The 13,109-nt window shown below is 40.2% G+C and overlaps 1 protein-coding gene across 2 annotated transcripts in view; it reads right to left on the bottom strand.

Annotated features, from left to right (window-relative positions):
* Positions 1-13,109, bottom strand: part of LOC124795108 (probable ATP-dependent RNA helicase Dbp73D) — a 143,474-nt gene that overhangs the window by 72,690 nt on the left and 57,675 nt on the right. For both annotated transcript variants that reach the window (XM_047258958.1, XM_047258959.1), the window contains exon 6: positions 7,075-7,266. In XM_047258958.1, the coding sequence (XP_047114914.1) occupies positions 7,075-7,266 (192 nt within the window). The remainder of the gene's footprint in view (positions 1-7,074; positions 7,267-13,109) is intronic.

Raw genomic sequence — 13,109 nt, 5'->3', positions numbered from 1 at the left:
AATCGTCCTCGTGAACATCCCTCTCGCCTTTGGGCGGGTTTCGACAGGACATTTGAGTGTGGTTATAATGTTGACATTGGTAGCAGTGCATCAGGCTCGGGATGTACATAGGATCTTGATGACTTCATAGTCTGCTTTGATCTTTGATGGAGGCACTACTCTATAAAATGCAAGAAATAGAGTATGTGTAGACACTAAGGATGCATCAACCTTTTTCATGACCCGATGGACTGCAGTGACATCCTGAGAGAGGTAATTTGACCTCGACACAAACAAGATTGGTGTGAAGGAGCGAAGCTGCAAGCAGTTCTTATGCTTAAGGAATCACAATTAGTCTTCAAAAGCAAAGCAGGATTTCACAGGAATGTCAATTGCATCAACATCTTTCTGAATAATAAAAGGATTAACCATAGCAAAGGACTGACCTCCTTCAGTACATGATACCACCTGGAACTGATGTGCAGCTGGGAGAGTCTTGGAATCTTTAGCCTCACTCTGTCTATGTTTAGTAGATGTAGACTGAGATGGTGGTTGGTTCATTGAGAAAATCCCCCACGACTGCCAGCGACTTCGGTGGCCCCAGTCGGGGGGAGCTCATCCATCTTGGGTGAGTGTTCGCATTTCAGGTCACACTGATTGATCACATCTCAGAGGCCACACCTTCCAAACTCCTGATGGAGACTAACTGTCAATTTGGAAAGGTAACAGCTCACGCTGTCAGCTCTCCCTGGTCCTGGCCTGGACCAAGGGGTACGTGCAAACCCCACCTGTTGACCCAGGGATGGGAATTACAAGTTACCCAGTCACATAGTAGGTGAATAGGCTGGCCTTCAGAAGCACACAGGGAGGAAGAAGAAACAAAGAGGAACCTTGAATGCTGAAGTGGAGAAAGGATAGGAGACGAGGAAGAAAGAAAGAAAAACCAGGACTGTTCTGATGTCTATTGAAAATTCAGGAAACATTCCCAAAAATATCTCAGACATGTTCCCCAAGCGAGGGGATAAAGAATAGGAGTATAGACATGCAACATGGAAGGAAAAAGATGCCTCAAAGGCTGGGTCCCTCATCAAAGAGTGGGGGGAGGGGGGGGGGGGGGGGGGGAGGGTGATGGTAAATCACAGCACCATCTGCAAATAATCCAAGAGGACTGCTGACACTGTCTCCTAAATCGTTTATGTAAGTCAGGAACAACAGAGGGTCTATAAAACTTCCTTTGGGAACACCAGCTATTATTTCCATTTTACTCCATGACTTTCCATCAATTATTACAAACAGTGACCTTTCTGACAGGAAACCACAATTCAGTCATGCAACTGAGATGATACTCCATAGGCGAGCAATTTAATTAGAAGTCACTTGTTAGGAACAGTGTCAAAAGCCTTCTGGACATCTAAAAATAAGGAATCAATTTGATGTCCCTTGACGATAACACTCATTACTTTGTGACAATATTGAGCCAGTTGTGTTTCACAAGAATGGTATTTTCCGAACCCACGTTGGCTGTTTGTCAACAAATTGTTTTCTTTGAGGTGATTCATAATGTTCAAGCACAGTAATGTTGCAAAATCCTACTGCAGATCGATGTTAGTTATATTCAGCATATTATTCTTATTTCCTTTCTTGGGTATTGGCGTGACTTGTGCAACTTTCCCGACTTTGGGTATGGATATCTCAATAAGCTAGTGATTGTATAAGACTGCTAAATATGGAGCTATTGTACCAGCATACTCTGAAAGTAACCTGACTATTTACAATCTTGACCGGGAGCATTGCCTTTCTTACGGGTTTTAAGCTGCTTTACTACACCGAGAACATCTACTTTATAGTTACTCATGTTGGCAGTTGTTCTGGATTTGAATTCTCGAATGTAACTCTGCTTTAGTAGTACTATCATCAATAACATGATCACTGTTACCACGCAGTGGAGGTATTAATAGTGCCTTGCTACTGGTGTACATTACGTATGATCAGAGTCTGGGTTTTCTGCCAGATTTCAAGAAAGAGTTTTGTTGTGGAAATAATTAACAGCATCTCGCACTGAAGTTCGCACTAAATTTTGAGCCTCTGTAAAACTTCGCCAAGCTTTGGGATTTTGTAATTGTTAAATTTGGTGTTTTTTTTTTTTTTTTTTTTTTTTTTTTGCAGCAGTGTTCTAACCTGTACCATGGTAGATCAGTACCATCTCTATTAATTATCTGGTATGTAACAACATGAACCATGGACCTTGCCGTTGGTGGGGAGGCTTGCGTGCCTCAACGATACAGATAGCCGTACCGCAGGTGCAACCACAACGAAGGGTTATCTGTTGAGAGGCCAGACAAACGTGAGGTTCCTGAAGAGGGGCAGCAGCCTTTTCAGTAGTTGCATGGGCAACAGTCTGGATGATTGACTGATCTGGCCTTGTAACATTAACCAAAATGGCCTTGCTGTTGTGGTACTGCGAACGGCTGAAAGCAAGGGGAAACTACAGCCGTAATTTTTCCCGAGGGCATGCAGCTTTACTGTATGGCTAAATGATGATGGCATCCTCTTGGGTAAAATATTCCGGAGGTAAAATAGTCCCCCCATTCGGATCTCCAGGCGGGGACTACTCAAGAGGATGTCGTTATCAGGAGAAAGAAAACTGGCGTTCTACGGATTTGAGCGTGGAATGTCAGATCCCTAAATCGGGCAGGTAGGTTAGAAAATTTAAAAAGGGAAATGGATAGGTTAAAGTTAGATATAGTGGGAATTAGTGAAGTTCGGTGGCAGGAGGAACAAGACTTCTGGTCAGGTGAATACAGGGTTATAAATACAAAATCAAATAGGGGTAATGCAGGAGTAGGTTTAATAATGAATAAAAAAATAGGAGTACGGGTAAGCTACTACTAACAGCATAGTGAATGCATTATTGTGGCCAAGATAGACACGAAGCCCACGCCTACTACAGTAGTACAAGTTTATATGCCAACTAGCTCCGCAGATGACGAAGGAATTGATGAAATGTATGATGAGATAAAAGAAATTATTCAGGTAGTGAAGGGAGACGAAAATTTGATAGTCATGGGTGACTGGAATTCGGGAGTGGGAAAAGGGAGAGAAGGAAACACAGTAGGTGAATATGGATTGGGGTTAAGAAATGAAAGAGGAAGGCGCCTGGTAGAATTTTGCGCAGAACATAACTTAATCATAGCTAACACTTGGTTCAAGAATCATGAAAGAAGGTTGTATACATGGAAGAACCCTGGAGATACTAAAATGTATCAGATAGATTACATAATGGTAAGACAGATTTAGGAACCAGGTTTTAAATTGTAAGACATTTCCAGGGGCAGATGTGGACTCTGACCACAATCTATTGGTTATGAGCTGTAGATTAAAACTGAAGAAACTGCAAAAAGGTGGGAATTTAAGGAGATGGGACCTGGATAAACTGACTAAACCAGAGGTTGTACAGAGTTTCAGGGAGAGCATAAGGGAACAACTGACAGGAATGGGGGAAAGAAATACAGTAGAAGAAGAATGGGTAGCTTTGAGGGATGCAATAGCAAAGGCAGCAGAGGATCAAATAGGTAAAAAGACGAGGGCAAGTAGAAACCCTTGGGTAACAGAAGAAATATTGAATTTAATTGATGAAAGGAGAAAATATAAAAATGCAGTAAATGAAGCAGGCAAAAAGGAATACAAACGTCTCAAAAATGAGATCGACAGGAAGTGCAAAATGGCTAAGCAGGCATGGCTAGAGGACAAATGTAAGGATGTAGATGCTTATCTCACTAGGGGTAAGATAGATACCGCCTACAGGAAAATTAAAGAGACCTTTGGAGAAAGGAGAACCACTTGCATGAATATCAAGAGCTTTGATGGAAACCCAGTTCTAAGCAAAGAAGGGAAAGCAGAAAGGTGGAAGGAGTATATAGAGGGTCTACACAAGGGCGATGTACTTGAGGACAATATTATGGAAATGGAAGAAAATGTAGATGAAGATGAAATGGGAGATATGATACTGCGTGAAGAGTTTGACAGAGCACTGAAAGACCTGAGTCGAAACAAGGCCCCCGGAGTAGACAACATTCCATTAGAACTACTGACAGCCTTGGGAGAGCCAGTCCTGACAAAACTCTACCATCTGGTGAGTAAGATGTATGAGACAGGCGAAATACCCTCAGACTTCAAGAAGAATATAATAATTCCAATCCCAAAGAAAGCAGGTGTTGACAGATGTGAAAATTACCGAACTATCATTTTAATAAATCACAGCTGCAAAAAAAACTAACGCGAATTCTTTACAAACGAATGGAAAAACTGATAGAAGTCGACCTCGGGGAAGATCAGTTTGGATTCCGTAGAAATGTTGGAACACGTGAGGCAATACTGACCCTACGACTTATCTTAGAAGAAAGATTAAGGAAAGGCAAACTTACGTTTCTAGCATTTGGAGACTTAGAGAAAGCTTTTGACAATGTTGACTGGAATACTCTTTTTCAAATTCTGAAGGTGGCAGGGGTAAAATACAGGGAGCAAAAGGCTATTTGCAATTTGTACAGAAAGCAGGTGGCAGTCATACGAGTTGAGGGGCATGAAAGGGAAGCAGTGGTTGGGAAAGGAGTGAGACAGGGTTGTAGCCTATCCCCGATGTTATTCAATCTGTATATTGAGCAAGCAATAAAGGAAACAAAGGAAAAGTTCGGAGTAGGTATTAAAATCCATGGAGAAGAAATAAAAACTTTGAGGTTTGCCGATGACATTGTAATTCTGTCAGAGACAGCAAAGGACTTGGAAGAGCAGTTGAATGGAATGGACAGTGTCTTGAAAGGAGGGTATAAGATGAACATCAACAAAAGCAAAACGAGGAGAATGGAATGTAGTCGAATTAAGTTTGGTGATGCAGAGGGAATTAGATTAGGAAATGAGACACTTAAAGTAGTAAAGGAGTTTTGCTATTTGGGAAGCAAAATAACTGATGATGGTCGAAGTAGAGAGGCAATGTAGACTGGCAATGGCAAGGAAAGTGTTTCTGAAGAAGAAAAATTTGTTAACATCGAGTATAGATTTAAATGTCAGGAGGTCGTTTCTGAAAGTATTTGTATGGAGTGTAGCCATGTATGGAAGTGAAACGTGGACGATAAATAGTTTAGACAAGAAGAGAATAGAAGCTTTCGAAATGTGGTGCTACAGAAGAATGCTGAAGATGAGATGGATATATCACATAACTAATGAGGAGGTATTGAATAGAATTGGGGAGAAGAGGAGCTTGTGGCCCAACTTGACTAGAAGTAGGGATCGGTTGGTAAGACATGTTCTGAGACATCGAGGGATTACCAATTTAGCATTGGAGGGCAGTGTGGAGGGTAAAAATCGTAGAGGGAGACCAAGAGATGAATACATTAAGCAGATTCAGAAGGATGTAGGCTGCAGTAGGTGCTGGGAGATGAAGAAGCTTGCACAGGATAGAGTAGCATGGAGAGCTGCATCAAACCAGTCTCAGGACTGAAGACCACAACAACAACAATATGAAAAGGATAATTGCTACTCACTATATAGCAGAGATGCTGAGTCGCATATAGGCACAACAAAAAGACCATCACAAAATAAGCTTTTGGTCAATAACACTGTTGTCAAAAAAAAGACTACATGTGCCTTCAGCTGCCAGAGTGTGCAGTTGCACGGTTTTGTGTGTGTGTGTGTGTGTGTGTGTGTGTGTGTGAGACCCCCCCCCCCCCCACACACACACGCACACTGGCAGCTGAAGGCACGTGTGTGTCTGTAGTCGTCACAAAGGCCTTCTTGGCCAAAAGCTTATTTTGTGACAATATTTTTGTTGTGCCTATCTGTGATTCAGCATCTCCGCTGTATGGTGAGTAGCAACTATTCTTTTCATAATATTGTTACATTACATGCTGGATTTTTCATTGTTTAATTATCTCTTAAATATCTCTTAATTGCCATCCATACTATTTCTTGGAATTTAAATCATATCTGGTTCACACTTACATAGTCAGATTAGAAGGAATGAAGTCTGTGTCTTACGAAGGTGTCAAATGAGTTTTTATCTGCTTTTTTACATAGATGTATTTTGTGTTTATTTTCGGTGGATTTGGATGCTACAATATTCAGTCTAGCTATAGCAACCTTGCGGTTACCAATCTCTGTGTCTGTCATGATGCTCCTTATTTGGTCAGGATTATTTGTTTGTAAGAGGTCACGTATGTTTTCACAACCATTTACACTTCAAGTGGGCTCCTGAACTAGAAGTTCAAAACCGGCTGCAGAGCTGTCTGAGCCTCTGATTCAGTTGGCTGCATCCTGTGCGCTTCATGGCTGATGGAAGCACCTGTTTCACATCTGAAATGACTTCTCCCAGTACAGACACTGAGGGCATGCTGGATTCCTTCGCTCCATCGCAGACATATCCCTAAGTGGCTGCATTAAGCGACTAACGCTGGAGCTCCCAGCTTCCAGTAATCCCACACTTTGTCAATGCCCAGACCTTGCAAGCTAAGTGGAACAGTGCAAGTGACTTCATCTGGCACAGGAACTTTGTCAGCCACAGATAGTGCCTGAAACCTGTTCATCAGATGTATCAGGGAGGCTATCCCCTTGGAATGACCTCCCACTTGACTGCAGGTGAGGGATCAACCTCAGTACGGGCAGAACCCAAGGCAGCCACAGTAGTGGACTGATCGGGGTACACGGGTCATGCTGGATGTTCCTCGGATTAACTGAAGCCAACATTGCCTGGAGCTGTAAGCGAAGGGTCATCTGAACACAGCAATCACAGTTCCCATTCATACAAAAGATGGGCAATAAATACACAGACACACAGAAAATATAGGATTTGAAGGTAAAGAATACTGACAAAATGTAAAGTAAGTAGCTTTTTGTGGAAGCTGTGTCAACTCAAAGTACTCTGATGCACTGCTGCTAGGACAGCTATCACTTGACTGGGGTGATCTAACTACTACAAGTGGCTCTTGAAACACAAAAACAAATGCCTGGTGTGATGCAAATAGTGGTTCTATGCACTACATAGTTAATAGAGCATATTTTTTAAAATCAAAGTTTTAAAATGGAACAATATGCATATATACTTACTTCCATAGATGTTTTTGTTCACATGATACAGCCAGTCATTCTGAATGCACTCCATTACTCTGTCAGCTTCATCAATAACCAGAAACCTCAGGTGCTTCAAGGAGAAATTTGGAGTGGATTTAAGATGGTCGACTAGTCTGCCAGGTGTCGTGACAACAATATCAACGAGACTCTGTGGTCCGAATGTGGAATCTGGAACAATATAAAAGAAGGTTCAGTAATATTAGTGGCTTAGCCAAAGGATACTCCGTGTCCACACAACTGACATTATTTGACTTATGGAGAATCAAGCATTAAAAGCGAATGAACAGTGGAATGTAATGAAACATAAATGATGCCTTCATAGACAAAGTGCTACAGTTGGCAACAGTGTTAATGGTGTCTGGCCACGCAGCTCACGAGGAATGCTGCGTTGTTAACTCAGCTGAAAGTGTGAAGACAGCAAATACATTAGGTTCATGGACTTCAGCAACATCACAGACCAGCTTGCCTGAATCTACTTCACGTTTGAAGAATGAGTACACGTTAAAAATAAGGTCCCTTGCCTGTTTGTGAAACACTTGGTGCCTCATAGGTGTTTCAGCCACTATGGGAAAAAATCAAATATGATGGAAGTTTACACAGTACGGAATGCAGTAACTGACCGAGTACCAATTGGCTAGCCGTGAAGCTGTCTACTGCACATCCTTGGCTCAACGGTCATAAATGGTGTTGTGGACTATAGCTCAGATTGGACAGGGATGAGGAAGGAAATTAAATGGTTGTGTCTTTCTAAAAGGAACCATACTGGTATTAATCTTAAGTGATTAGGAAAATCTGAGCCAGTGGCCAGATGGTGATCAAACCTAGGAATGCAAAACATATTCAAGGCATTCCATTAAATAGGAGGGGTGCAAGCTATGAAGAAATAACTAGTAGTACAAGGCACTAAAGAAAACCAACAAATAACTAACAGACTATGACAATTTAGGTGCATTAACACCTACTGAAAGAATCCTTCTATAGGCTTAAGTTCTCCCAGTACTTAAAGTTTCTCAAAGCTGTGAGTAGTAGCAAGACTTTAAAAACTCTGTGACAGTATTACACCTTGTATCAGAGGAGAGCAGCAATGTGTAGTGCCAAACACCACAGTCAATGTTGTAACTTATTTACAATGTTAAATACTCCTATTGTACAGTACAAACTCCAGATGGGCAAATTGACTTTTCCTATAAACCTATCAAGATTTTTAAAAATTAAAATAAGAACAAATGACTGTGATGTATACAGATGAAGGAGAAAAAAAAAAGACAGACACAAGTGATTGCAAAACTGCTTGCTCTCTACTAGCTAACAAATGATGATGATATTTGCCATATCTCAATGACCTTGAATTGTCCAAGAAGAGTGATGCGATGATAGAACTGTGGCAAAGATACTGCAGATGGCTAAAAAGCAAGTCCTTTGGTTTCCATAATGCTCAAAATCTATTTCAAATCAAAGCAACAATAAGAATTTGTGAAGAAATATTCCTAGAACATGCCACAACACTGTACAACACTGTTCACTGGCATCCTTGTGGAAGGCAGGTCAGTGCTTCAGGTTGCACCTAATGACGATGGTGTGGATCATCAAAAATGTGCAAAGAATGGTATCTGAGTGCACAGTCAACAACTTACATCTGAGTGCACAGTCAACAACTTACCACACAGATACAACAGGCAGAGAAAGGACATCTTACCTACATAGCACCAGATGTAAAATTCAGGGAGAAGTAAGAAATTTATACCTTTGCTTTGAGGAATGGAGGGTGGGGGAAGAACAATTCGCCTGACAAACATTAAACATTTATCACCTGTTATTTATGGCAAAATATTAAAATACTCCATTTCTGAAACAGTATGGGACATTCTCTTGCCCTTTTTTATTTGAAAGACAATAATTTCCTTATTAAAATGACATCCTCAGTTTAGAAGTGTGACACATCTCTTTTGCTGTAGCAACCTATTGTTCAAAACGGAAATTCAATAAATGTTTTTCTAATATGCCGGCTCCAAAAATTTTGATTTTTTTACTTTGATCAGCACGATATTGTATGCTATTCCCTAAAAAGAAGAACTTCCACTACTTTCTTTAACAGATGTTATGAACGACTGAAAATTTTGTTATACATTAAACCTGTTTCCTTTACCACATTCAATGTTTTGGTCTCACAATCAAAATCTAGCCTGTCATTTCTAGTCTTCTTAAATATATATAACAGAGGCACCTTTGAAACATACAAAAATCTAAAATATATGTCCAAATTTCACAACATAAAAGTTCCAAAGCATAACACTTCTGTGCACACTGCTTAAAACTAAAAATTCAATGAACTAAACACGTGTTCCGGTGTGTCACTGTTTTCCTCTGATATCCTCACAGCTTTACTTCTGCCAGTATCTCGTCTCCTACCTTCCAAACTTTACAGAAGCTCTCCTGCGAAAGGTAGGGGACGAGATACTGGCAGAAGTAAAGCTGTGAGGACCGGGCGTGAGTCATGCTTCGGTAGCTCAGATGGTAGAGCACTTGCCCGCGAAAGGCAAAGGTCCCGAGTTCGAGTCTCGGTTGGGCACGCAGTTTTAATCTGCCAGGAAGTTTCAGGATGAAGGTTATTTATGTGCACAGCTTTGGCACATTTGTAACATTGTCAGCAATTTTTTGTGTTTTAACTTATTCAGCACACATTTTTCTTCTTTTTCTCCAAATATCTCAGTATATCTTCCAGATAAAACTAGTATTCAATATGAAAATGAGATTCATTCATTGGATGATGTTATAAGGATATTATTATGAAAAGAGTAGAGTGCTACTCACCAGATAATGGTAATGTTGAGTTGCATACAGGCACAATAAAAAGACTGCTAAACAAATAAGTTTTCATCCATAAAGCCTTCTTCTGAATCACACACACACACACACACACACACACACACACACACACACACACATATGCATGTCCCCCCTCCCTCCCCCACACAGATACTCATGATGAGTCTGGCCTCAGCAGCCTGCGACAGTGGTCATATGCAGGAGAGTTACATTTGTGTGAATGCGCGCGCGCGGGTGTGTGTGTGTGTGTGTTTTGTCTAATTCAGGGGAAGAATTTTTGGCCAAATCCTTTCTTGTTTAGCAGCCTTTCTGTTGTGCCTATCTGCAGCTCAACATTTCCATTATCTATCTTTTCATAATATTGTCATTATTTTCTCCTGGATTTTCCATTGTTTGATAATAAGGATATTGTATTCCAAAAACTCCTTTTGCAGATCTTACATTTCTTCCTTGGTCCACCATGTGTTTTAGCACAGATGGAATGTGCTACACGTTTTTCTCTGACAGGGAAAATGTGATGAGTTTTACAACTTGTACCTTCCTCATAGGATGCACACAATTCAACAGCTCTAGATGTTTCATTACCTAGAAGTAACTAATTTTATTTTCGTGTATTCACTTCCAAAAAAAGAATTTCTACTTTGAAGAGTAACCACATATGTTTTGATGTTCAGTCACTTCTTTATGCTGTCTTGGTAACTTCAATGACCATTGTTTCTTAATAGAACTGATAGCAACCTCTAAAACTGACCACTTCATTCACACCATAGGAGGTGACTACTTTGTCTCATTACTGTCACTTGATTTCATGTCATCACGGGAACCATATTTACTTTCAAAGAGTGTCTTGAAATGACCATTCATATTCACACCTTTTTTTAATACTTATATATCACTCTTTTATGGATATGTAATCAGCCTACACGTTTCACTCTCCCGTAGTATGCAGCAGAAGACTTTTCAAACACAATCCTTTCCACAAACTACCCTACAACTCAGTAAATCAGCAGAATGTTCACAAAGGCTTACAGGTACTGCTGGACAACAAATTTGGTGAATTGCTATATTTGTTTTCCTGTTACCAACAAAACTGTCAATTTTGAGTCCTAGTTCAATGGTTCCAGATTGTTCTAGAAAAGTTTTTGACATCAAAACTGCAATCTTAAAAAATAATATATGTAGTATACAGAGGGGTCCAGAAAAATGTACATACTTTTTGATAGTTAATATATTTGGAACAAAATGACACATCATTGCAATTTTGTGCGGTAGGAAGTGGAAAGTGTACATTCCAAGATTGCCGCACGCTGTGAAACAAGATGACCTGGATTGAAGGATGGAATACTGTGAGTGGCTTGAAGGCATGCTTCGCGATGATAACTGGTTTGCACAGATAGTTATCTGATCTGACAAGGTTCAATTCAAACTGAATGGTACTGTAAACCATAACAACTGTGTGTACTGGGTTCCTGAAATTCCTATGTTCACATTAATCTACCAGGTGTTACTGTGTGGTGGGGTCTGCCATCACATGGTTTGATTGCCCGATCCTTCTTTGAAGGTACCATAAATGGTGAGGTGTACATATGCTACAAACATCAGTCTTACCTGGAATGTGAAAGATGTTTTGAAATGAAAAATTTTACCCACAAAAAGAGTGCGCTCCACCTCACTACCACAGACAGGTTGCAGCCTACTTGGATGAAAATCTACCTGGAGGATGGATACATTGAAGAGGAGCTGCTGAGTACACATCACAGACTCCACAACTTGCACCTCTGGATTTCTACCCATGGGGGACCTTGAAAAATCAAGGTTATGAACATAAGCCAGCTACATGCAATGAGCTACGAGAAACAAGCGATGCAACCGGTGTGGCTATCACGCCATCAACACTGACAGCCATAGGTTAATCAATAGTTCACCAGCATCGACACTGTTTGGTTGCTAATGGGGTCCCCCCCCCCCAAATGCAAGAATTGTAATGGTATGTCATTTTTTCATTAATACTGACTATCAAAGAGTGTTTACATTTTTCTGGACCCCTATATATATTAGGTATTTGAACATCATCTCTTTTTCTCTTGTAGTTTTCCAGATTTTTCTGGTGAGTTCCATTACCTTCTAAAAATCTGGAAGCTTGCACATTGTTTCAGAGGGCATTACATGATTTGGAAGATTCAACACAGTTCAACTGATAATCATGCCATTTTATTAGTTCCAACTTTGTTTTATTTATTGCTTCTTTTCAATCACCCACTGAGGAGGGGGGAAAATATTAGAAATTTCAAACTGTATCTTTTTCAGGCTACTTGGTACACTTAGGAAATTAGTCATTGGATTAAAATAAAAAAAGCCTTGAACCATTCCACATTCAGAACACTTTAATATGCGTCAAGTGGCACATGACAAATGTTGATGGATGTACCATCCTTGGCGACCAGGAACTTTTTTCTGAACTAAAGAAAGAAAATTCATGCTTTATATTTTATCCTGAATTTTAATATATGTTGAACACAAGAACATCTGAGACTATGAAGGTAGCCCCTGCCGGAACTGATGTGGAGTATGCAAGCTTTATTCCAAAGAAAACAATATGAAAATATCAGCATTTATTTTTCTAAAGCTGATCCCATAACAAATGCAAATACATAAAATAAAATGAAAATGTCCCATATTTTTGATAAAAGTTTTGCTTCTTGTCACAAAGAATAACAATATAGGTTGTGATATGGAGGAGAAACAGCTATCAATCACAAGTACTTAAACCTAACAACCTGCTGTAAACTTTTATCTTTCATGTAAAAAAAAAAGGGGGGGGGGGAGTTCCCTTATGAATTAAAATTTTAAAAATCATATATAGAATTACTTTAAAACTATGCTGTCCTAAGAGAAAAAAATGCACATTACACGACTCGCATACTTCCATTCTGCCACAGACCAAAGGGCCCGAGTCTGTTGGAGTGAGTTCGAGTCTGTCGCACCGAGTGAGCTCCAGTGTCTCACAGTCGGAGCCGCAATCACAGCCTCTAGCTCAGAGACAGGCAGCACATAGAACTATAACTGTGTTCATAGCGGACTTTGTACTGCAACAGCAGTGAGGCAAACGTGGACTATACAGAAGAGCTTGTACAACAAGTTAAGTAGACTTCTATTCTTATGTTAATAAAGAACCCAGTTAATAA

The sequence above is a fragment of the Schistocerca piceifrons genome, chromosome 4, assembly GCF_021461385.2.
Source record: "Schistocerca piceifrons isolate TAMUIC-IGC-003096 chromosome 4, iqSchPice1.1, whole genome shotgun sequence".
Classification (NCBI taxonomy): Eukaryota; Metazoa; Arthropoda; class Insecta; order Orthoptera; family Acrididae; genus Schistocerca; species Schistocerca piceifrons.
The sequence above is the reverse complement of the archived record's forward strand: the minus strand, read 5'-3'. Positions and strand labels throughout refer to the sequence as shown.